This window comes from Lolium perenne, chromosome 1 (genome assembly GCF_019359855.2).
Source record: "Lolium perenne isolate Kyuss_39 chromosome 1, Kyuss_2.0, whole genome shotgun sequence".
Lineage (NCBI taxonomy): Eukaryota > Viridiplantae > Streptophyta > Magnoliopsida > Poales > Poaceae > Lolium > Lolium perenne.
Window position 1 is genome coordinate 223,520,812 of NC_067244.2, and position 23,893 is coordinate 223,544,704.

Genomic DNA, 23,893 nt, shown 5'->3' on the forward strand with positions numbered 1-23,893 from the left:
TTATGTAGTTTAAACAATCAAATTGTCATCTTTTGGCACGTCGGTCGTTGGTCAGCGTTCCATTTGCTTGGAGGGAGCGGCAAGTTGTAGCATCAGCTAGCTTATCTTGGCGCATATATATATCATGTGACGACGAAATAGCTAGTGTGATCAGAGTGCAGATTTTGACTGTGACCTAACTAATATGCTACTGTGTAGCTAATTAAGAGCAATGTGTTAAAAAGTGGACGCGGCGCGGGGCTTTGTCCGCTTTGACAAACCTGAATATCCTTCCGTAGTTTACTTACCACGTGCGCTTCGTGCGCTTGCTTATATTGCACCGCCCTCCCATCTAGAAGCTATCAAAAAATTGGGATATGATGCCAGCCAGCCGGAGTCAGATCGATAGTGATATGGAAGATCAATCTCCATTCTAATCAGTTCTCACCTCCTTCTTCTCCTCCGTTAGCATAATACTACTAACTACTCCTTCCTTTTATGCACTCTCCTCTGAGCTAGCTATAACAAACTATGAAACTAGCTAGCAGTGAAAGCAAGCCATGGAGGGTCCGGGGCTGGGGGACACGCTATCGTCCAGAAGCCGCGGCAGCGGCAGGAGCTGGGGTAGCTCCATCTCGCACTCCTTCCGTCATCAGGGCCTCCAGGCCGACACCGACGACCCCTTCAGGCGAGGCTCCCGGCGGCACGACGACGACGACGAGGAGAACCTGCGGTGGGCGGCGCTGGAGAAGCTGCCCACGTACGACCGCATGCGCCGCGCCATCGTCCTCCACGAGTTCGCCGTCGGGGGCCTGGTGGAGATCGAGCACCTGACCAGCGGGGAGGGCGGCCGCGCGCTGCTGGAGAGGGTGTTCCAGGACGACAGCGAGCGCTTCTTGACGAGCCTGAGGGATCGGGTGGACAGGGTCGGTATCGAACTCCCGGCCATTGAAGTACGCTACCAGGATCTATCCGTCCAGGTGGACGCCTTCGTCGGGAGCCGAGCCCTGCCCACGCTTTGGAACGTTGCCACCAACTTCCTCCAGGTATCTCACTGTCAGATTGCCCAAATAATGGCTCCTCGTCCGATCTAGAAACCCTTGTCTTGGGTCTCCTGCTCGGTCCCAAGACCCTCGTCTCGCATGAAGTCGCCGTCATTGATCATCTTGTGCATGTAGGCATCATGGTCCTCGGCATAGTAGGCCTATGGATAATTTGACATCACAAACCTACTCTCAAACGCAAGTGGATGAGTAAATAGATGATCAATGGCCATAACTGGTCGGCCGACATTGGGAGTGGCATTCCCTCGAACACCTTGCGGAGCACGGGCATGTTCTCCAGCGCAGTCGCTTGTCGCGAATCTAGGATTTTGTGCTAGGGTGGGCCAACTAGACACATTTTTTTCTTCAATACCAAAAAAATAATGTACAATTGTATTGGTATGTAATAACAATAGAAATATATTTATAAGGTTTCACAGGCAGCAGAGAATTCAATGATTACAAATAAAATATCTAAAATACGCATATAGTAATATTACATGGCTGCAATAATTCAAATGAACTTCTTATTCTTCTCAGAATAGTGCTTTTTCATAGCCATGAAAGTCTCAATTATATCATCATTTTTTACCTTGGAGAAAATATCTCGCTCAATAAATGTGACTAGATAATCATCTAGAAGACTATCACCCATCTGATTCCTCAACTTATGCTTCATTGGATTAATTTCAGAAAATGCCCTTTCAAAACTTACGGTCAGCACAGGTAGAAGCAATACTAATTTGAGAAGGGAATAGACCACATCATGAACAATATGCCTCTTTGTTTCAACAAGCTTAACAGAGATATCAACAAGATAATTTAGGCCTTTAAAGTTCTCATCTTAACATGCGAGCTTCTCTGTTTCATGCTTCTGAAAAAGAGCAGCAATATCCCCGGTCCTTTCTTTTTGCGGAAAATCCCTGGTCCTCTTCCTGTTAAAAGTAAGTGTACAATGCAAATTTAAAATTGATCAGTTAAATTGTACGAACTACATTGAATCGATTACTCACTAATGAATCGATGTTCTAGTTTAGCTGTGTAGGAAGAACAAGCTAATCAAACTTTCAACTTAAAAACACTTGAGAGAAGTAAAGAGCTAGACCTGATTAGAGAATCGCCAATAAAATACCTATGTACGGGGCCGGCCGGCCAGCCGATCGAGCATATGCGCGCGATGGTAATGTTTCCTTGCTCCGCTCTCTCTGATCTGCAGCATGCTGCGTGCTTGCTCGCTGCTTAATTTTGTGATCGTCTTCACTTACTCGATAAAACCAAAAGTCTAAAACAGGAGCTACTTTGCATCGGAACCGCAGTATGGGGGCTAGGCAGCTAGGACAAGTTTTAGGATTCCGAGAACCGCCGCACAGGATTGTCGAGAGAAGATAGAAACCACATCGGTATGGACTAGCCCCGTCTTTTGCTTCGTGGGCTGCTCTTAGAGATGTCATTATCTTTATTTTTCCTCAAATATATACTATATAGTAGAGTTATTTGGCCAAATTCTTAGGGTGGTCCTAGCCCCACCCTTCCACCCTGTTGGATCCGCCTTGTGTCTTCCTGGTGTGCGGTGATAACAACCCACCATGCTGGGAGGGCGGCACCTGGACGTGCTAGGCGGGTCATGTTGTTCCCGGCAGTAAAGTGGGTGGCCGTCGCACCACAAGCGGCTTTGTGACCCGGGAGGTGATCGAGCTTGATTTGCCGCCATGAGCGGCAGCTTGAGAGGTGAAGAGCTGAGTGGTGGCATTGGCTTGAATGGCCAAGACAAGCTCAACGTTGGCCTTAATCGCAGCGTCGGCTTATGTCTGGGCCTTCTTTGCTTTCACAATGCCACGCTGGGCACCATGCTTCTTAATCTCGAGCGCCCACTCCGTCTGCATCAGTTATTTCTTCGGGGTCTTGGCCTTTATATTGCAGCCGACGACGCGCAGGGGTGGGGGTCGTGGTGGGGGCGAGGTCTAGGCGTCGGCCTCAATCCCAATCTATGGATTTGGCGCCGTTGAAATTCGAGTAGAGTGGCGGGAGAGGAACTGGCCTGTGTGCCACGGGCGAGCAACCTTGTGACTAGAAGAGGGGGACCCATGCGGACGCGATTGTTATCGATGCTAATGTATTTCCAACACAAATTTGGTCTTAGAATGAGTCACCATGGACAACTCGTTATGTTTGAGCCGGGCCACTGGGATGGGGTTTTTGTGTGTCCTCATGTCCATGCGGACGAAAATAGACAGCCGATGTAAGTTTACGTTGGACCACTGGAGATACTCTAATAACATTTTTTCCATAAAAAAAGTAAGTGTGTATATATGGATCGCTATTCATGGGGTATGAACTTGAAAAATGTTCATCTTTGCTGGAAAACATTTGCTATATATAAATAAATATGTACGTACACATACCCCTATAAATGTATGCATGTACACTTTACTATATTAGCACTTTCGAGAGGTTGAGTCTCACAAACTGATATGATGGATCTTAAGATTGACAAAGTTATCACAACGCTTCGCTGTCGATAGCAACGGCACTTTCCACTAAGAATATTCCGAGGAGGCAGGGAGAATACAAGTACACATACGACGTGTCATGTTTGAGCTACGAGAAAAGTTTAAGACTCAGTGAGTGGCTCTAGATCAGCTCTTTTTTTTTAGCTTGACTGGATATTGATAAACAAAAGAAATCAGCCGACTATGATGTTTTATACAATTGGACTGAAAAATAAGCTGATTTTGAGCTAACCCTAGCTTGCCCGATTTAGCTTGACACCTCAAAAATATGATTATGCATAATATTTATGATATATATTAAAATAAAATAAGGTAATTTATTAACTTATTTGTTGTGGATAGTATATTCCTTCCACCGTGAATGGAATTTTATGAAGAAGATTTGGAAGGTTAATTTATTTATTTTGTATGGCATAGGTGGGATTTTTCTTCCTCTTATATGGAAGGAATATCAATTTTTTAGTATTTTTCTTAGCTCAAAACTACCTCGAGATCAACTTCATTTGAGTCAGTCTCAGCTCGCTAGAATTAATATGAGCTGAGCTAAATCTATTGTAACCGCTTGAACTTAGGGCATCTCCAGCGGCGCGACGCAAATGGTCGCTGAGCGGCCGTTTTCGTCCGCCGTGACCGGAAATGCGTCTGAGGCCTGTTCCAGCGGGGCGACGCAAAGTGACCGGGCCGTCCGCGGAGACGCAAACCTGGCCCAAATATGCGCCAGGTTTGCGTCTCCGCGGACGCTCGGCGGTCGCGCCGAGTGTCCGCCGAAAAAGACGTAGGACCCGCGCGTCAGTGGCTGGAGGGCGATATTATTCCCGCCACTGGCCATTCCCCCGCGCGAAATTGGAAACTAGAACGGCGCGAGCAGTCCAGAAGCGATGGACGTCCTCACCGCCGCAGCTACCGCCATGGATGCGGAGCAAACCCTCGCACCCGCCGCCGCCCCACACTCACTCGTAGCCACGGCCATAGCCAGAATGGAGACTGCAGCTCCGGCGGAAGCAAAGCGGGCCGCCACCGGCGGCGGCCGGGAGGCAAAGCCGAAGGCGGCAAAGAAGGTGCTCTCCGCGGAGGAGAAAGTCCTGGAGGCCGCGAAGCGTCGCGGCCGGCGCAGGAATCAGAAGATCAAGACTGCCGCGGCCGCCAACCAGCAGGCCTGGCAGATGCAGATCAAAGCCGGCGTCGCGCAAGTAGCCCTTCATCCGAGCTTAGCGGAGGGCTACATGCTCATCAAGAGAGAGGGGATTGCCAGCGTCGCTCCTCCGGCCACGTCGGTCAGCTCGGCAAGTTCCCAGCTGCGCCCTGGAACTCCCGCTCCCTTGCAGGGCCACGCGGCGTCGCGGTTCGCCTCCGGCCTGCCGCCGGTGAAGTTGACCGGGGCGGCGGTTCCCGACCTCAACCGGACGCCTAGAAGCGGTGACTCCTGCCCGGGCGCGACACAGAAGACGCGCCAGGTGCCGGAGGAGAGCATGCCGCAGCCCTGCACCCTGTTCGACGAAATGGCGCCGCCTGCCCCGACGATGGACGACCCGGTACGTGAGCTCTGTCAATGTGTGCGAGTGCCCTGTATCATGCGTCTGATGTCCGGTCGTTCGTAGGACTATTGGAAGGACCGCCATGATTTAGACATCCAGGAAATTATCTACGGCGGCGGCTTCGTTCGCGATGATCGGGCCGGGATAGGCGCGCACGATGACTGGCCACCAACGCAAGATGCGGAGGACATCGATACCGCACGGCTGTTCGCCACCCAGCAGACGCAGCCAACACCCGTGTCCGTCGACGACTTCGACGACGCGCCAACACAGCCCGACATTGCTCCGAAGAAGAAGGGCAAGAGCTTGAGGACACAAGGCTTCGTCGACGATGAGGATAAGTGTTTGTGTGAAGCGTGGCTGGCAACGACCCATGATTGTATCAATGGCGCCCAGCAAAAGGGCAAGGTGTATTGGGCCAAGGTCTTGCAGCAGTACAACGAGACCAGGATGCACCCGCCCTACCATATCATAGGCCCTCGGACGGAAGAGTCCCTCCGGAAAAGATGGAACTACATCAAACAAGAGACTGCCAAGTTCTGCTCGGCGGTCGAACATGCTATAAACAACCCCGTAAGCGGCACTGGCGTCATGACAGTGGTAAAGACGATAGAACCATCATCATTGTAGACAATTTGCGTCCTTGCGTCAATTTGCGTCATTGTACATCATTGGCGGCTATGATTGCAGGTATCCCGCGCCTTGCAGAAGTTCAGGGCGACGCACAAGAAGGGCTTCCATATGGTCCATTGTTGGGAGGTGCTCAAAGACAACAACAAGTGGATGACAAGCTTTGCGGCCTACCTAGAAGCTGTGAAGAATGGGACAGCGGTCACCCTCGACGGCGATCAAGGCCGTCCAGTCCTTCCACCTCGTCCACGAGGCCATAAGGCTACCAAGGCCGATCTTGTCCGGGAGGCGCAGGCCATTGCGTTCACGCAGAGCATGGAGAAGATAATGGCCAACAACCGTGCCGCCATGGCTGCTAGGGACGACAAGAGGCGTCTGGAAAAAGAGGCCGCAGCTGCCATCTACCAGAACCTCGCCAAGGAGGTCCTCGATGTCCAAAGGCTGGACATCGAGGCCAAAAAGGCTGACGCCGACGCAAAATTGCGTGCAGAAGACACAAGGATCATGCTTGCCGACTTGAGCGGCGTCGACGACGACACCAGGGCATGGTTCATGAAGAGGCACGCCGAAATCCGCGCGCGAGACGCCTGATCGCCGCCGCCATGCGCCCAGCACCTTGGCCTCCTTTTGGACTTTTTTAATTTGCTGTTCAGGCCTTGTTGTGCCCCTTTTGCTCCACTTTGCGCCGTACGAGCTGCAAAGTGTGATGAACTTGTTTCAGCCCTCAATTTGCGGCTGTAATTTCGTGCAAAGTCGACGCTATTTCAACTTTTTTGAATTCTAGCCTGCGCCCAAAATGCGTCGCCCCGCTGGAGCCAACCCCAGACGCAAACGGACACACGACCATTTCCGCGTCCGCCAGGCGACCCAAACGGACGCCCGCGGACAATTTGGACGTCCGAAATGCGTCGCGCTTAACTCATTTACAGAATTACAGCCATTGTTGTGTGCTACTCGTTTGAAAAGAAGAAAAACGAGTGGCCCGTTCCGTGGCATACGTGGAAGGCCAACGAATATATCCAGCTCGTTCCCTTCTTTTTCCAAGACAACACGCGCATCACATTGGCTGACGTTGTCAAGAGAAGTCATTGGCTGACTTTTTTTTTGACTGAAAATGCAGAGCGAAGCTGCTTTTTTACTGATCAGAGAGGGATAAGGTCCAACAAAAAAGAGACAGAAAAAACGAAAAGCTGATCTAAGCTAAGGGTTACATCCTACAGGTAAAGCAGAAAACATTGACCGAAACTAGTCATTGGCTGACTTAGGCCTCTTATCCATCATATAATCTGCATCCGAGGTTGCTTCCCTTCTCATCGATCTCGGTAAAAATGACACAGCCCAATGCAAGAATAAGCCAAAAACAGAGGGAAAACACACTCACAGCCTGACATTGCTCTATTTTAGGTCTCGTACAGATTTTCACTCTATTTAGCACTACATTTAAACAAACACTTGGCTTGGTATTGTTACCAAAAGTTCCCAGCTTCACCAAACAAAAGAGCAGCGCCCAGCTTAGTAAAGCAAAAGAACAGCGCCCAGCTTAACAAAGCAAAAGAGCAGTGTCAAACTACATTCAGCTTTGGCGTTGTAAATCAAACTGCACAGTTTTGCTCCATGAACAAAATTACACAATGACAGTAATTACTAAAACAGAGGCCTAAAGAAGATGCTCAAGAGCTAAATCAGCAAGCTGACTATGACCCTGCAATGATAAATGAACAAGTGAGCCAGAGAAAAATAATTTTGCATCAAAATTGTCAATTAAACTAGGCTATATTACAGTCAGAAGTTCAATGTAGCTAGTGATGCTACCCATCTCACTGATTTGTTCCAAGTCATCTTCATTGTCAGTACAGCAGGAAAATCTTCTTGTTGCTGCATGAAGCAGTGCAACTTGTTATTCTGCGTATGTATGAGTAAGAACAAAAAATGGCAAGTTCTTAAAGGAACATACGCTAGATTTAGTAGAAACTTTGTTTTTGAACTTGCGTAATTTGTCAACCCAACTTATTTTTCGTGTCTTATTACTTCTTGGTTGAACCTCCTTTTTCTTGAGCCATGCAACACTAGGTAAATCTTATTCTTGTCGAACATCTTGGGCATTGTGTGAGTTACTTGCCATATTTGAAGATGCATTGATTTTCTCCTCAAGCTTCTTAGGGAGACTATCAAGTGCATTATCTACTAACAGACACTCCGGAAAGCCGGCTAGAGTATACACCAAGTTCAGACATTTATGTGAGAAACCTATAACAACATCCAATTTTAGATATTCAACAATGCTTCTTCCTTGATTGTCTTGTATCATTCCACAAACGTGCCTCCCTTGTCCATCACTTCAAAATATATATTGTTTCAGCGACAACATGATATTCATCAAGTCAAGAACTTTCAAAGCATGACAACACAGTATGCCAGTTCTTGTAAATAGCCCGCAACTACATAAAGTTATTTGCTCTAAAAGATTACCAATAACAATCCACTCCTCCACAAAAGCTAAACCACCATCCCCACTCCCAATTTGCAACGGCATGTGTTATATTCCTCTAGTACTATTGTGTATGCAGCCATTGATCTTTCATATTGACCTTGAAACGCTTCAAATATGGTGGCAGTGTACAATTTGCTTGTTCCACCAACATAGGTGCCTTAATTCTTATCACATGATCGTATGGGAGATTATTTATCACACAATCTCGGTTGTCGATAACCCTCCTTTGCACAAACATATTGACATGAAGTCACCTTGCTATCAGACTTGTTTTTACCTCTAAGCCTACTTGACCTCCATTATAAACCCAAACGGCCAAGCATGATCTAGATTTCTAAATCTTGCACCAACTTGACGTACAGAAGTAGCATTCACACCCTCCCTATGGAAAATAAACAAATTCTTGGTGTTGGACATCTACTTGCAAGAAAGAACAGAGAACTGAATTTTGAGATGGAAACTTCCCTTACTTACTGTAGTGTGCCATTGAGGATTTATTGAAGACGAGAACTCAAGCCACGCTGCAGCCATGAAAAAATCAAAGCAATTTTTCAAATGAGCAGACAAATAGGGAATTAGGAGAACGGGGAAGGATAAGAAAAATAGCAGCAGAACCAACCTGTAAGAGGAGACGCGGGGAAATCAGTAGCCGAACCAGAGGACGAAGTTCACATGCGCTGGCTCACCTGCGGGGATCTACCTCAGTCTGGAGCGCTCGTCTCCTAGGTGCCCACCAAAACCAGAGCGTTTCCCAGCCAAAATCAGCGACAGCGTCCCTCTCTTCCACAACATGGGCTGACTTGGGCTGATGTTGAAACAGAGACCAGAAACAGAAGAATGTCAGGCTACCAGTGTGTGTTTTCCCTCTGTTATTTTCCTCCATTCCTGAACTGGGATTTTTCCAGCTTATTCTTGCATTGGGCTGTGTCATTTGCACTGAGAGCTGAGAAGAGAAGCAACTGCTGGATGCAGAACGTATATGGCAGATGAGAGGCCTAAGTCAGCCAATGACTTCTCTTCACAACGTCAGCCAATCTGAGCCCAGACAAAAGGCATCTAAATCGGCTGTGAATATGCTCGGAATTTCTCTCGTGCTAGTGCATTGCCAACGACTTTGTGCTGGTGCTTCCGGAGGGAAAAATAACTCTTCTTAGGATGCTACGTCACCCAGATTTCTCAGTTTTTTTTAATCATCAGCTAGTGCTACAAATAGCTTGTCGTTGATATCTCACCCTTTATTTTGTATACCGTACCGATCTCAATTACTTCTGTATATGCATCATCCTCAAGCATGATTTGCTTACACAACGCAACGCCTGGCGTGGCGATCGCAGGGTCTTATTGGATGACTGGGATCCTCCAACAAGAAAACCATCAACATACTTCGAAACGTCAATGGCATCCTCAAACCATCAAGGTAACAAACTACTCATCGCCCCCTTCTCCTTCCTCCTACTGCTGCTTTATTACAACTAATTATGCCACAAACAGCAGTAGGCCAGTAGCCATATTAGCAGGTCCATTATTTCTCACACTTGTATCTCATGCATCATGAGCCAATATCACTTTAGCACAAGTATTTCTAGATAGGCCAGGGGTTCCCAAAAATAAGTTCTCGATATCTAAAAGAGTATGAGGTTAGCATAATGCGTTGGTTGTTCTGTTTTTTTTAAAAACCAAGGCAAAAGCTTTGCATGTTCATTGATTAAGAAGAAGTTGCGAAAACCAGGTGAAAACCGGTACATCATCAACACACACGCCGGTCCCGAGACCATGCACCAAACGAGCCGCCAGCACTGTCACCCAAACAACCGGAGACAACACCCTACCCACATGAGCCTCCACTCCGACACCCACACCGACCCCGAGGCCGCGCACCTGCCGAGCTGGTAACTCTGGCGCCCAAGCAACCAGAGCAACCACCCTACAACAATTCAGAGCCACCGCTCCGGCTACAACACCAGCACCACCATCTTCTGCTTGTCACACCGGTGGAAGCACAACTCCAAAGACGAAGCCCACAAGAGGCAAAACGACATTGAAATGCTGCCATCTTCCGATCGCAATGATCAAGGGTTTCTCCCATAGATGACTTATGGTACGGACAAGATCTTTTGTCGGGGTTTTGGTATCGCAAAGGAGCACGGATACCTCGGCAAGACCCTTAAGGTTATTAGACCACAGGGGGCTAGAAGCAAAGCTCCAAGCTCAACAAAGCCATGGCGACACCGAAGAGAGGTGGTAGCAGCACGACAGAGAGACACTGAGTTACCTAGGTTCAGGGCCCTCGTGGTGAGGTATACCCCTATGTCTTGCCTTGGAGTGGTATTGATATCTGGTGTTACAAGGTGGTGGCTTGGTGAGATCTCCCCTAGATCTGGATCTGCTCTGCTCTATGTTGAAGATGAAGTTGGGGAAGGGAAATGGTATCTAAAGAGGGATCAAACTAGCATCGGCCAAAGATCCTTTCTACTAGGCAACTGCCCCTCCATTTATAAAGGCACCAACCATCCTCCCCAAGGAAACTTGGCGGAGGGGTAACCACAGGCATGCCCAAGGAGGAGGCCAGCTGTCCCTGACTACGCTCGTGAACTTGGTCCATGGCCATGCCAAGCATCTTGGTCTACAAGGACTGGTTGTGGACGATGCCAGCAATCCCTTCTCTACTACGCCATCCACCCCTAACCTTTAGGGAAAGGAGCAACGGCCAACCTGCTTTATGCAGGCAAATTTGGGGCTTCTCTTATCTCCTTGTGCATGGCGTGGCTTGCGTCATCCTCCTTAGCTTCATCCCTACGCAACTGGCTTGCAGAGGGGCTTCGAACGGCATCTCCTGGCGCCGGGCACGCCCCCTCGCGAAGGGAAGCCTCGCGAGGTTTTCGCGTCCTCTAGAAATGGCTAAGTCTTAGACCCCTCGCGAGGTACCCCCCCCCCCCCCCCCCGTGGAGACTTCCTGTCTCGTGGAGAGGAGAGTCTTCGTCTTTCATAGATGGGCCACCGCAAGGGCGCAGCTGCAGGTGGATCACCGACAACTTCACCACAACCGCGTCTCTAAGAAGGAAATGGCGCCCAAGGGCGTCGACACCGTTGGCTCTGGCCACCTCCTGAGACAGGGTTTTCACCCGGATCCAACTCGCGAACCTCCACCCATATGCCTCCACTAGACTAAATAAGCTCCACACGCCAACCTGAGGTCGCGCTCCAGACTAGCCAACAGCTCCACCACCCAAGCAGCCGGAACCCACACCACCGAATAGCCGCCGCTCCGCCTTCCACGCTGACCCCGAGGTCACACACCCAAACGGATCGCCGTGACAGTCGTGCAAATAACCAAGCACAGCATCAACAAACGAAGGAGCCACTGCTCCAACTTTCACGCCGACCCCCAGGCCGCGCTCCTGCCATGCTGCCGACACCTCCGCAGCCACGCAAACAGCCGGCAGCTGCCAAACACGACGTACGTCGGAGAAGGGCCTCCGGCCGGCACACCTCCTGCACCCCTGCCCCGCACAGGACGTCACGTGCCACTCCTTGCCCGGCCACCCGCAGCCGCCTCCACACGCCGCAGCTCGCCCGGCCACCCGCAGCAGCCGGCCTCCACGCACCGCTCCTCACCTGATCACCCGCAGCAGAGCTGGCCTCCACATGTTGGGCCCAACACCACCACGTCCCCCTGCAGGAGCCCAGTCCCCCTCATTGGTTGTTGTATTGACGGTCACGGGCCAGTCTCTATAGGAGACTTGGAGGACAGAAAATCTCTCCTAGAGGTAAGGTAGGAGTTGGATTACAAATCCTACACCACCAAATATGAGTACATCAAATATATCTCGAACATTATCTACCTATCAACTTTAGCTTCCCGCCAAGTAAATCCACTGATTATGTTTTTGTTGCTTCCATCTAATTGTATATAATAATCTGAAAAAGAAATTATTCAACATGTATGTTGTTTTCAGAATGACTCTTCTTCTTGGACCTCCTTCTTCAGGAAAGAGCACACTTATGCGAGCCCTTGCTGGCAAGCTTGACAAAACCCTCAAGGTTTTAACTTATCGTGTTTTCCTTTCTTTGTGCTTTATGGACGCATGCATATAAAAAAATCACCATCATATGGACATTGCAGGTATCTGGCAACATCACATATTGTGGCCATACACTTTCGCAGTTCTACCCCGAGAGGACCAGCGCATATGTTAGTCAATACGATCTCCACAATGCGGAGATGACTGTAAGAGAGACATTGGATTTCTCGAGGCGCTGCTTAGGCGTTGGTGCTAGATATGACATGCTTGTGGAGCTCGCTAGGAGGGAGCGTGCTGCTGGCATAAAGCCAGATCCTGAGATTGACGCTTACATGAAAGCTACTGCGGTGCAAGGAAAACAAACTAATATTATAACCGATCTTACTCTGAAGGTGAGATTCTCACTATTTTGTTCATTTCACGGAACTCTCTAACAACATTGCGCTAACTGAATCTATTAAAAAACATTACTGCCAGGTGCTTGGGCTTGACATTTGTGCTGATACCATGATTGGTGATGAGATGATTAGAGGAATTTCCGGTGGGCAAAAGAAGCGTGTCACAACTGGTATGCATGCACACCTGGATAGAATAAGCATGACCTCTTAACTCTTTGTGGAAAGGAGTTTTTCAATTAAATTATGTTATGATAATCTGAGTTTATTTACTTTTTTATGTCAGGGGAAATGTTAACCGGACCCGCAAGGGCTTTGTTCATGGATGAGATTTCCACTGGTTTGGATAGTTCTAGCACATTTCAGATTGTAAAATATGTGAAGCACTTGGTCCATGTGATGAATGAGACTGTGATGATCTCCCTCCTACAACCACCGCCTGAGACATACAACCTATTTGATGACATAATTCTGCTATCAGAGGGTTACATAGTGTACCATGGGCCACGTGAGAACATCTTGGAATTCTTTGAATCTTCTGGTTTCCGGTGCCCTGAGAGAAAAGGAATTGCTGACTTTCTTCAAGAGGTTACTTCCAAGAAAGACCAGCAACAATACTGGTACCTTGAAAACGAACAATATCGTTCTGTGTCAGTCCCAGAGTTTGCTGAACGTTTCAAGTCATTCCATGTAGGCGAGCAGATGCTCAAGGAGGTGCAAATCCCTTTTGAAAAATCCAAAACCCATCCTGCCGCGTTGACCACCAAGAAGTATGGCCTATCTATTAAGGAGTCACTCAAGGCAGTGATGTCGAGAGAGGTGTTGTTGATGAACCGCAACTCATTCATCTACATCTTCAAGGTCACCCAGCTGATCATCCTCGGGCTCATGGCCATGACTGTGTTCCTCAGAACAAAGATGCCCAGTGGCCAGATTTCTGACGGTACCAAATTCTTTGGAGCTCTCACTTTCAGTTTAATCACCATCTTATTCAACGGGTTAGCTGAGCTACAACTGACCATAAAGATGCTTCCTACATTCTACAAACAAAGGGATTTCTTGTTCTTCCCTCCATGGACCTTTGCGTTGGCAAACCTACTCCTAAAAATTCCTATTTCATTTATCGAGGCTGGGGTATGGGTAGCCCTCACGTACTATGTGATGGGTTTTGCACCTGCTGCAGGAAGGTAAGAATCCATGTATAATTTGTGTGCTAACTTAGCCATTATCATTTTAAAATTCAAATTGATAACTCCATTATCCATCCATCTGCTCAATATAGGTTCTTTCGTCAACTTCTAGCTTTCTTTGCTACTCACCAAATGGCAATGGCTTTGTTCCGATTTCTTGCTGCTATTTTTAAGTCAATGGTTATGGCCAACAATTTTGGGATGTTTGTAATCCTTCTTATTTTTATATTTGGAGGATTTCTCATCCCTAGAGGTAAGCTTGATGTCATACCAAAATCATTTGTATCTAGCTAGCTAGGCAGGATAAGTCAGCAATGTGCAACTGCATGGATGAATGTAACCTTCTCAATTCCTAAATTTGATGTGGACAGGTGACATCAGACCTTGGTGGATTTGGGCTTATTGGTCATCTCCTATGATGTACAGTCAGAATGCAATATCTGTCAATGAATTCCTTGCTAGTAGGTGGGCCAGTGTAAGTTTTTCTCATGACCCAATATTTTTGGTTTATTCTCAAAACTAAGAAACCATTATATCCTAATGTTGCAGGAGAGAACATCTCAACTAATGTAAGTCTTTCAATGTTATTACAGCCAAACAACGACATTTCTATTGATGAACCAACAATAGGAAAGGCTATTCTTAAATCGAAAGGACTTTTTACTAGTGACTCGGGCTTTTGGCTTTCTATAGGAGCTATGATAGGATTCACTATTTTGTTCAACATCTTCTACATTTTGGCCCTTACATACTTGAGCCGTGAGTACCATTATTTTCTTTTGTCTGGCATTATTGGCTAATGACTTGAAGAGCTAGGTGCTTACATTACATATAACTTTTTACCTTCCAGCTAGCGGCAGCTCAAACACACTAGTTTCGGATGAAGAGAGTGATAGTGAGAAAAACAAAGAACAAATGTCAGAAGTCAATGCATCATCAACTACGACATCTTCAATACCGATGGGTGAGGTCCTTTATAAGTATATCTATGTTATAATATTGTAACCTTTATAATATTCTTATGTTTGTGTACTATTTATCAAGCCAATTAACGCCTTAATAATAATAATGTGTCAATGTTTGCACTTGCAGTTTCAGTAGGTACTGACGAAACCACAAATAGGCCAACTCATTCAGGAATTGTGTTGCCTTTCCAGCCTCTTTCACTTTCTTTTAACCATATAAACTATTATGTGGACATGCCTGCGGTAAGCCTACCTGCCTTCCTCCTACCACATAATCTTAGGACATAACTTTCTCACTTGTATGATAACCTTATCTGCAGATGTGGACAAGAAAATATATTTGTTCCGGCATTAAAGTGTTTCATCTTGTCTTTCAGGAAATGAAGGAGCAAGGTTTCGCGGAAAGTCGTCTTCAGTTGCTCACTGATATTAGTGGTGCTTTCAGGCCAGGTGTTCTAACAGCATTAGTTGGGATGAGTGGAGCTGGGAAGACCACTCTAATGGATGTCCTTGCTGGAAGGAAAACCAGTGGATCTATTGAAGGAAGTATCACCCTCTCTGGTTACCCTAAAAACCAAGAAACCTTTGCCCGCATTAGTGGATATTGCGAACAAACTGACATCCATTCACCCAATGTTACTGTATATGAATCCATTCTCTACTCTGCTTGGCTGCGTCTTTCATCAGATGTTAACGACAAAACAAGACAGGTACATATTCAAGCCATGTTTAAGCCTCGAGTAAAGATGTATGGTTCTATATACCTGAGACTTCAAACTGTAATTGTTTTTATTAAGATATTAATCTTCACCCACACAGATGTTTGTGGAGGAAGTCATGACCCTTGTAGAGCTTGATGTGCTGCGTAATGCTATGGTTGGTCTCCCTGGAGTAGACGGGTTATCAACTGAACAAAGAAAGAGATTGACAATTGCAGTGGAGCTGGTATCAAATCCTTCAATCATATTCATGGATGAGCCAACTTCAGGGCTTGATGCTAGAGCAGCAGCAATTGTAATGCGGGCAGTGAGAAATACAGTCAACACCGGGCGTACTGTGGTTTGCACAATCCATCAACCTAGCATCGATATATTCGAGTCATTTGATGATGTACTCTCTCTATATATGCATATATTTCTCTTTTGCTTTCTCTCTATATCATGTGTATCTCTCTATTTCTATGTAGTTCTCCCGTTATCTAACTCACAACTGGTTCCTTTTGTAGCTTCTACTTTTGAAAAGAGGAGGGCGGGTTATTTATGCTGGTGAACTTGGTCGCCACTCTCATAAACTAGTTGAATACTTTGAGGTGGGTTACTTTATGTACATGTGTTAGTTTTGGGTAGCGGAGATTTCACTAATATTGAGTTGAACACCTTCTTACAAATTTGACTACTGGGCTCAGAAAAGCCATTGAAGACTAAACAGGTCGCGAACATTTGGCTGGAGTAGCAAAAGTATAAAAACTAACCGATGTTTCTATCATTGCAGGCAATTCCAGGTGTAGCAAAGATTACAAAAGGATATAATCCCGCAACATGGATGCTTGAAGTTAGCTCCCCTCTAGCGGAGGCTCGCTTGGAAATAAATTTTGCTGAAATATATGCTAATTCTCCTCTTTATAAGTAAGTACCTCGTTCGTTGGACCTAACTCTCTGCCATTTTTAATAAGTTGTCATTTACACTAAACTAAATATATATCTGCTGAAATGAGCAGCAAAATGTTGTTTTCATTATACTATCACCACTAAGTTCCCGTTTGTTAACTATGAGCAGGGAAAACCAAGAACTTATTAAGGAATTGAGTGTTCCCCTTCCAGGCTATGAGGATCTCTCATTTTCTACAAAGTATTCTCAGAATTTCTACAACCAATGCGTTGCAAACTTCTGGAAGCAGTACAAATCTTATTGGAAGAACCCGCCCTACAATGCCATGCGCTATCTTATGACGGTGCTCAATGGACTTGTATTTGGCACGGTGTTTTGGCAAAAAGGAACAAAATTGTATGATCCCATCGTGTTGCTATAATTGAGAGTAGAGAAAAGAGTTGGTGAAAGATGATACATTAGCTCCTATGGAGGCACTAATACAATTTTGTGTTTGATTTGTGGGCAGAGAATCACAACAAGATTTGTTCAATCTACTTGGAGCCACTTATGCTGCTGTCTTCTTCCTTGGGGCTTCCAATTGCATCACAGTTCAACCCGTTGTGGCAATAGAGCGAACTGTTTTCTACCGTGAAAAGGCAGCTGGGATGTACTCTCCATTATCCTATGCATTAGCTCAGGTAATTTCTTGATATTCTTAATCTGGTCTCATTTCAATTGGAGTATCAATGTTACGATGAAATTTATGAGTCATCCTATTCAAACTATATTGAGCATGGATTCCAAAGTTGCTATGTTCAGGCTTAATCAGCTATTAAACTAGGATACAATTAGCAACCCTGAGATTATGTATGGCAGATCCAAAACTAGAGAAACAAGAGAATAGACATTAGTACACTTGCTAAAACAAGAATAAAATTGAATGAGTTCGAGAAATTACAGGTGGTGAAAGGTTGGATTTCTCTTGTCTAGTTTTTAATGCATTGGTTGGCTGAACATTTTGGATATTTACAAATCTAAGCCCAACCATTCTCAACATTGTGCAAATTTTGATATATGCAGACAAGCGTGGAGATTATCTACAATATCCTGCAGGGGTGTCTATACACAATCCTCATCTATTCAATGATTGGATATGAGTGGAAAGCTGACAAGTTCTTCTATTTCCTATTTTTCATAATTGCAAGTTTCAACTACTTCACATTGTTTGGCATGATGTTGGTGGCATTGACCCCATCTGCGATGATCGCAAACATACTCATATCCTTTGTACTCCCTCTTTGGAACCTATTTGCTGGATTCCTCATCGTCAGACCGGTAAGTAAGCTAAGGTTCATCTTTGATTTAACCAAATTCGCTGATTGAAGATCGTGGTGATGGTTGGTGTTATTGTTGAAGGCCATACCAATTTGGTGGAGGTGGTACTACTGGGCCAACCCAGTGTCCTGGACCATCTATGGTGTCGTTGCATCACAATTTGGCGAGAACAACAATTCTCTTTCAATCCCCGGTGGGAGCCCTACAGTGGTGAAGCAATTCTTGGAGGATATTTTGGGCATCAAGCATGATTTCCTTGGCTATGTAGTGCTAGCCCACTTCGCCTATGCCATTGGATTCTACTTCATCTTTGGCTACTCCATTAAGGTTTTGAACTTCCAGAAACGTTAGGCAAATGTGTATTGCTCACTCCGATCCATAATAAGTGATGTGCTTTTAGTTCAAATTTGAACTAATTTGAACTAAAACCACGACACTTATGATGTGCTTTTAGTTCTAATTTGAACTAAAACCACGACACTTATTATGGGTCGGAGGGAGTACTACTTTTGCCTCCCTGAAGCAGTCTAGTGTGTGTGTGTATTATGTCTATCATAAGAAGTAGGAGGATTCAGAGGCATGCATAGTGTATTTTATTGTTACTGAGACTTGCCAGCGATATGCCTATTTTTACTATCAATGCTAAATATGGAAAAATACATTTTGTTCTCTGAACTATGGTCAGAATCTAAGTTTGTTCCTCGACTCTAATATGGTCATTCCTGTCCCACAAGTGTCGAAACCACCAGATGACCCAAACCATTTTGTATGATTCAACTTTAACTGTGCTACTTTGTGGTTCTCCTCCAAGTTACTTCTATGCTGACACATTTTTTTAAGAGATTTTTAACAATTGATGAAGTTAATTTGTGGAGAACTCTGTGGCCAACTTATTTCTAACCATGAAGGCGGTAAAGATAAGGATTGAGATTTTTGAAAAATCGCATAAGGCAACATATTTTATATAGACTTCAGATGTTCCTGAGCTTCTAGAGATGGCGTTCCTGTCCTCACCGCCCGGTGCCTGGCCTGGAGCCGTCCCTGGGATCCTGCGGGAGGATGTTTGGTTAATAACCTAGAAAGAATGAGTCTGGCCTAGCAGGGACACCCACGCTTGGTGGTTAGCCTCCTAGGTGACCAATTTCTAGTGCCTGGCAGTGCGGCCTGCATGCGAATAACTGCCTGGATGCTAGCAAGCACTGTCATGTGAATTGTACTGTCCAAAAAAGCAACCCAGTATTCCTATTAAAGCCTTCTTAATAATTCACCAGGTCAAGCTTCAACCAAACAACTCTTTTTCACGCTAGACTGACGACTGACGAGGCACTAAATGCTAACTCTACAAACTCAGGCCAGGCATCATTTTTTTTCTCAGGCACGAAGCCCAGGGAAGCAACCAAACTAGTGCATGGGTAGGTTTATAGCACTCAATTTGCTAGCCTCTCTTCATCCATCAGTACATGGATACCCTACATATAAGTAACCAACTCCTTCATGCAGTACAATAAACACTCAAAACTGTATAGTTGGGCTAGTTTGCTTCTGTAGTTCGATAAGCAGAGCAGCTGAGTGAGTCCTGAGGAAGGGTAGCAGCAGATGAGCAGAATGATGAGACATCTTGAGTGGCAGTGATGGTTCCCTGCATGATAAGAATGCTAGAATGGGATGCACCGAGATTTTTAATTGGGGAGCAAGGTGGAAGCAGTAACCGAGCTTGTACTTGCATGCCTTCCTGACTACTTTTATCACTCAAGACCGAACTATGCAAAACCTCGGATTTCATGAGAACCGCACGCCAGAGAACTGTGCTTAACAACAACACAAGCATCATCTTCTCTCACACTTAAGCAAGCGTAGACAAAATGCTAATTATTACACCGCCATTAAATGGAGGCCACAATAGTATTGGTGTCTAGCGTCAATGTGTACAAAATACTAGCAAACTGATCATCGGCTATAGGAATATCTGTACAATCATGCTCCTAAAATGCCTTAATTTACTGATTTTTTATTTATCCATATTTATCTGCCAAGTGCCTTTAATATTCTTTCACTGCCTTGGCTCTACACTTGCTAGCTATTACTGTACTAAACAAGCAAGAACTCATAGCAAGCTCGAGAATTCAGTGCCCACGGTTGGCAATTATGTTGAACTCTAGTTATCCCATGACACTGTGTGAAGGCCTCATGGTTCCATACGATGCAATCAACATGAGAGGGATATGCCTACTAAATTTGAGCTGAAGCCATCTCACAGTAAGCCGCACATCCTGTGCGCTGATTTTCTAGAGAAAAGGACTATATTGTAGCTTGGACAATTTGGGATTAATAGTCGAAATTATGTGTGAATCAATTGAGGCACGGAGCGTGGGTATAACCTCCTTACAAAAAAAATGAGATACCATTTGGACACGTATCAGGTAATGTTCTGCAAAACTACAGTATGAATTGATAGATGGTTTCATGAAACGGTACTAGACATGACTTGTTCCAACGAAATTTGCATGACAATGACAGTTTTCGGTGAAATCTAAGTAACAGGTCTTAGTCCAGACAGTTGCATCAATTAAAAGTACAAAAAAATGCAGGTCTCGTTAAAGACTTGCTAGTTTTATTTTGGTCTAAAACGGGGAGTCATTTTATCAATGGACACTAAGCGGAATTAGCATGGCACTTTGAGAGGTTTATCTTCAGGACTTCTGAGTTGCAATTATGGGAAATAGAAAACTATGAGTTTATAGAAGGGCTCGAAAAGTAATCAGAGTCTGTGTTGGAGCATGGTGAGGTACTTTGTGCTCAGTGCTATTGAGTCAAAGTATTTAAAACACAGTCTAGACATCTCACACTTACTATTATGCAGGAGTGTGTAGCTATTTTACTTGGTACTTCTGAATACTAAAATCATTTTATTTATTTGTATTATGTGTAGACTTGAGGGGATTTTTTTAATCCAGAATACAGTAAAAACAAATAGATCCATAAGGATGCACAATGCATCAGAAAACAAAATGCTTAGCAAAGGTGGTACGGTACATTCTTTATTATTCATTTTAATAACGCTGTTGCTTAACAAACTGGAGCAGGTTATATTCATGACATAAAAGGTACGAAGCTTCCTTTGTGTAAGTCAGACTAGACTCATATGTCCTCAGTGAGTGCAGAAGGTTCGAAAGGTAAACAAGATCAGAAAGGACAGAAGATTTTAGAAACAGTTATGGGCTGGGTCTACAGAAAACTGAAGCATCAACTTCAGTGCTTGGAGAACAAAACATCAACTTTGGTGCATGAGGAAATGGAACTAGTTCTGTTGCTTATCATTGGTGAAAGGTTACTGATACATCTGTTGTATACAATGAGTCCACAGAGAAGTGAAAATTTACGATGAATAAAGACTACAATTTTTTTCAGATTATGATTGATTCATTTTATAGAAAACCTATTTTGAATGAAATGGGTATGCTTGTATCACTCAGAAAGCTAAATATGAATAATTGGTATGTGCAAATACCACCAAAAGTAGCAACGGATAGTAGTAACAAAAAAATCGCACATATTTGTTTTGTTGGTGCGCAGCACTTTTGATTACTGCTTACCAATGCATGTATGACCGATGCACCAGAGCCTAGCAACGGATGAAAACACAACACATCGATTATCTGTTGGTAAATGGCTACAACCGCTTACTGATCTTGGGCATGTTGGCTCTTAAGAAAATAGGAAAACAACCAGTAGCATGGTAAAGGAACTTCCTAGTGTTAACTTATAAAAATTAAAATGGGGAAAATACCGAGATGTATCAAATGCTCTCATCTTCACCTTAATCTTCATAAAACATCCAGCAATGCCATTAAAACATATGTACACTCTACACAGTTCTAACACATATCACACTGTAACTTGTTCCTGAGGAAAGCAGCAGGTAGCCAACCAACGGAACAAGACAAAATGTCCAGGCACAATTGATACAGGAAGGAAATAAGCAAATAGCAGTATGCCACTAACTAAGAGAACAAGATGAAGCACACATGCTGATCAAGGGGCTAGGAATCGGAAGCTGCGCTAGAAGTAATCCCTGCACTTAATCATCAGCTTTGTGTATTATTGCACTTTTCAGTCCAGCGGACATAGAAACATTTGGCAGCCAGCAAAACTTGTGTATTACTAATATTCAATGATACAATGAATAAAGTATCAAACCTAGATTACACAATTTTATATTGTCCGGTATATTAACCTATGCAGAGGAAACACAATTACCATCTACTGTTGTCACTAGTACTACGGAAATTACAAAAATTTCTGAAGTATTTTCTCTAAAACAAAAAAAAAAGTGATCTGTGGGGCAGGAGATCAATTAGTATTTAACTTTAAATAACTTCGTCTACCGTATCTCTACTATACCCTATATACTCTATCGCCTCTCTATCTTAGTAAAACATGATGATAAAATCCCTGAGGGAGACCTTCATAAACTGGCGGAAATCCCCCAAAATTCCCAATGTGGGGACTACACAACTGGAGTTGCAGCGCATCTTACCAGTAAGTAGCAGCCGGCCGGCGTCCTCTCTGGCTCCGCCGCGAATCCCGCTTCCGCATCAAGCCGTCTTCGCCGGCGTGGTGAACGGCCGAGACGTGCCGACTGGGATGTGGACCCCCCGCGCTCCTCCTCCTCCCGCGAGGCTGCCGTTGGTCGCCTCCGAACTCGAAGTGATGACATCGCTGGTGGAGGAGAGTCGCTATATTTTCTCGGGAGGTCGCCGCGGAGGCGGCGGAGACAGCCGCACTCCGGCGTGGTGGAGAAGATGCGGGGAGAGAAAGGGCATGTTTGATTCGTTTGGTTTAGGGTGTGTTTGGTTTGTGTCCAAGATTGTCCCACCAAAATTTTGGCTAGCTAATATTTTGGTTGAGTTATTTCTTACCCATAAATTGATTAACATTGGCTAAAAATAAACTAGAGTTAGTAGTGAAGCATTGGCAAATCAAAAAGTTGACAACTATTCAAACAAGAACCAACCTTCTAGCTATACCCAAAAAAATTGGTAGGATATGCTTTGATAGTAAAAACACACTTTTAGAGCCGGCCTTGCCAAAAGTTGGCTAGCATAGCTCGATCAGCTCACATGTCACCTTTCTGCCAACGAACTGGCGAGGCTTGGGTGGCTAATTACGGGTATGTTTGGTTGGTGCCCGATTTTATTCTATCAATATTTTAGTAGTTGGTGGTATTTTTTAGGTCTGTTTGGTTCATTACCCACGTTAGCCCCACTAAGAAATTGGTTGTCTGTATTTGGGTTTATATTAGGTTTGTTGCCAAAAGTTTGGCTGCCAATGGGTGTTCCACAATTTGTCTCACGGAATCTTGCCAAATCAGGTTAGATGGTGGAGCATTCCTTGACCAAAAAATTGGCAAGTCAATTCTTGCCAACATTTGGCAGGGCAAGGTAGGACACAAACCAAACATACCCTTTGTTATTGTTTGGTTGGCTGCCAAAATTTTGGTTGCATGTGAAATTTTGCCATCTTCTTACATTTCCTTCACAAATCTTACCAACTTTTTACCTAATATGGAGCTAAGGAATCTCTAACTAATATTTTGCCTGACAATGGTTGCCAAATTTTTGGTAAGACATGCTATGTCATGAACCAAACATGCCAAAAATTTCAAAGAAAACTCAAATTTTGAAAAGGTTCAAACTTTAAAAAAGCTCAAACTTAAAAATATTCAATATTTCAAAGACTTCAAAAGAACTGATGGGATAACTAGAAAAACCAGCTGAAAAACAAATAAAACAGAAAAAAACCAAAAAAATAGTATAAAACTAAAAAATCTACTGAAACCGAAAAAACCACATGCGGCCCCACGCTAATGAGCCTGGCTCAACCGTTGTTCGCCTCAGACAACCCCGGTCATCAGGGTTGTTGAAAGATCAGAGATGGTAAACCTAGAGGGGGGTGAATAGGTTTCTACAGATTTTAATTCTTTCTTTGCAATATTAGGCTTTGCGGAATATAAAGATGAGCCTAATGCAAACTAGGTGAAACAACCTATATGAGGATACAAGCAACTCAAGCACGAAGACTCTCACAGGCAGTTATATCACAAGTAAGGAGTTCGGTTAGAGATAACCGATAGCACGCGGAGACGAGGATGTATTCCCGTGTTCCCTTCCTTTGCAAGAATGTACGTCACGTTTGGAGGAGTGGAGGT

The 23,893-nt window shown here is 44.9% G+C and overlaps 1 protein-coding gene and 1 long non-coding RNA gene across 4 annotated transcripts; one reads left to right on the forward strand and one right to left on the reverse strand.

Annotated features, from left to right (window-relative positions):
* The first annotated feature begins 490 nt into the window (after positions 1-490).
* Positions 491-18,516, forward strand: LOC127327268 (ABC transporter G family member 48). The gene is made up of 19 exons (XM_051354047.2): positions 491-1,025; positions 9,523-9,605; positions 12,145-12,229; positions 12,312-12,602; positions 12,688-12,778; positions 12,892-13,792; positions 13,888-14,048; positions 14,167-14,270; positions 14,389-14,554; positions 14,646-14,759; positions 14,888-15,003; positions 15,138-15,470; positions 15,580-15,870; positions 15,986-16,069; positions 16,252-16,385; positions 16,537-16,764; positions 16,877-17,048; positions 17,431-17,685; positions 17,767-18,516. The coding sequence occupies exons 3-19, from the start codon at positions 12,146-12,148 to the stop codon at positions 18,034-18,036; spliced, it is 3,795 nt and encodes a 1,264-aa protein (XP_051210007.1). The 5' UTR covers positions 491-1,025; positions 9,523-9,605; position 12,145; the 3' UTR covers positions 18,037-18,516.
* LOC127327270 (uncharacterized) lies at positions 6,914-22,544 on the reverse strand. Of its 3 annotated transcripts, none has more exons than XR_011749391.1 (5): positions 22,223-22,544; positions 8,808-8,993; positions 8,663-8,709; positions 7,652-8,570; positions 6,914-7,572 (listed from the first exon to the last, which is right to left on the reverse strand). It is a non-coding gene; the product is annotated as an uncharacterized lncRNA (long non-coding RNA). The 3 variants fall into 3 exon arrangements; XR_007868473.2 differs by having other exon boundaries at positions 6,915-7,399; positions 7,478-7,572; positions 7,652-8,709; XR_007868472.2 differs by having other exon boundaries at positions 6,915-7,572; positions 7,652-8,709.
* Positions 22,545-23,893: the final 1,349 nt, after the last annotated feature.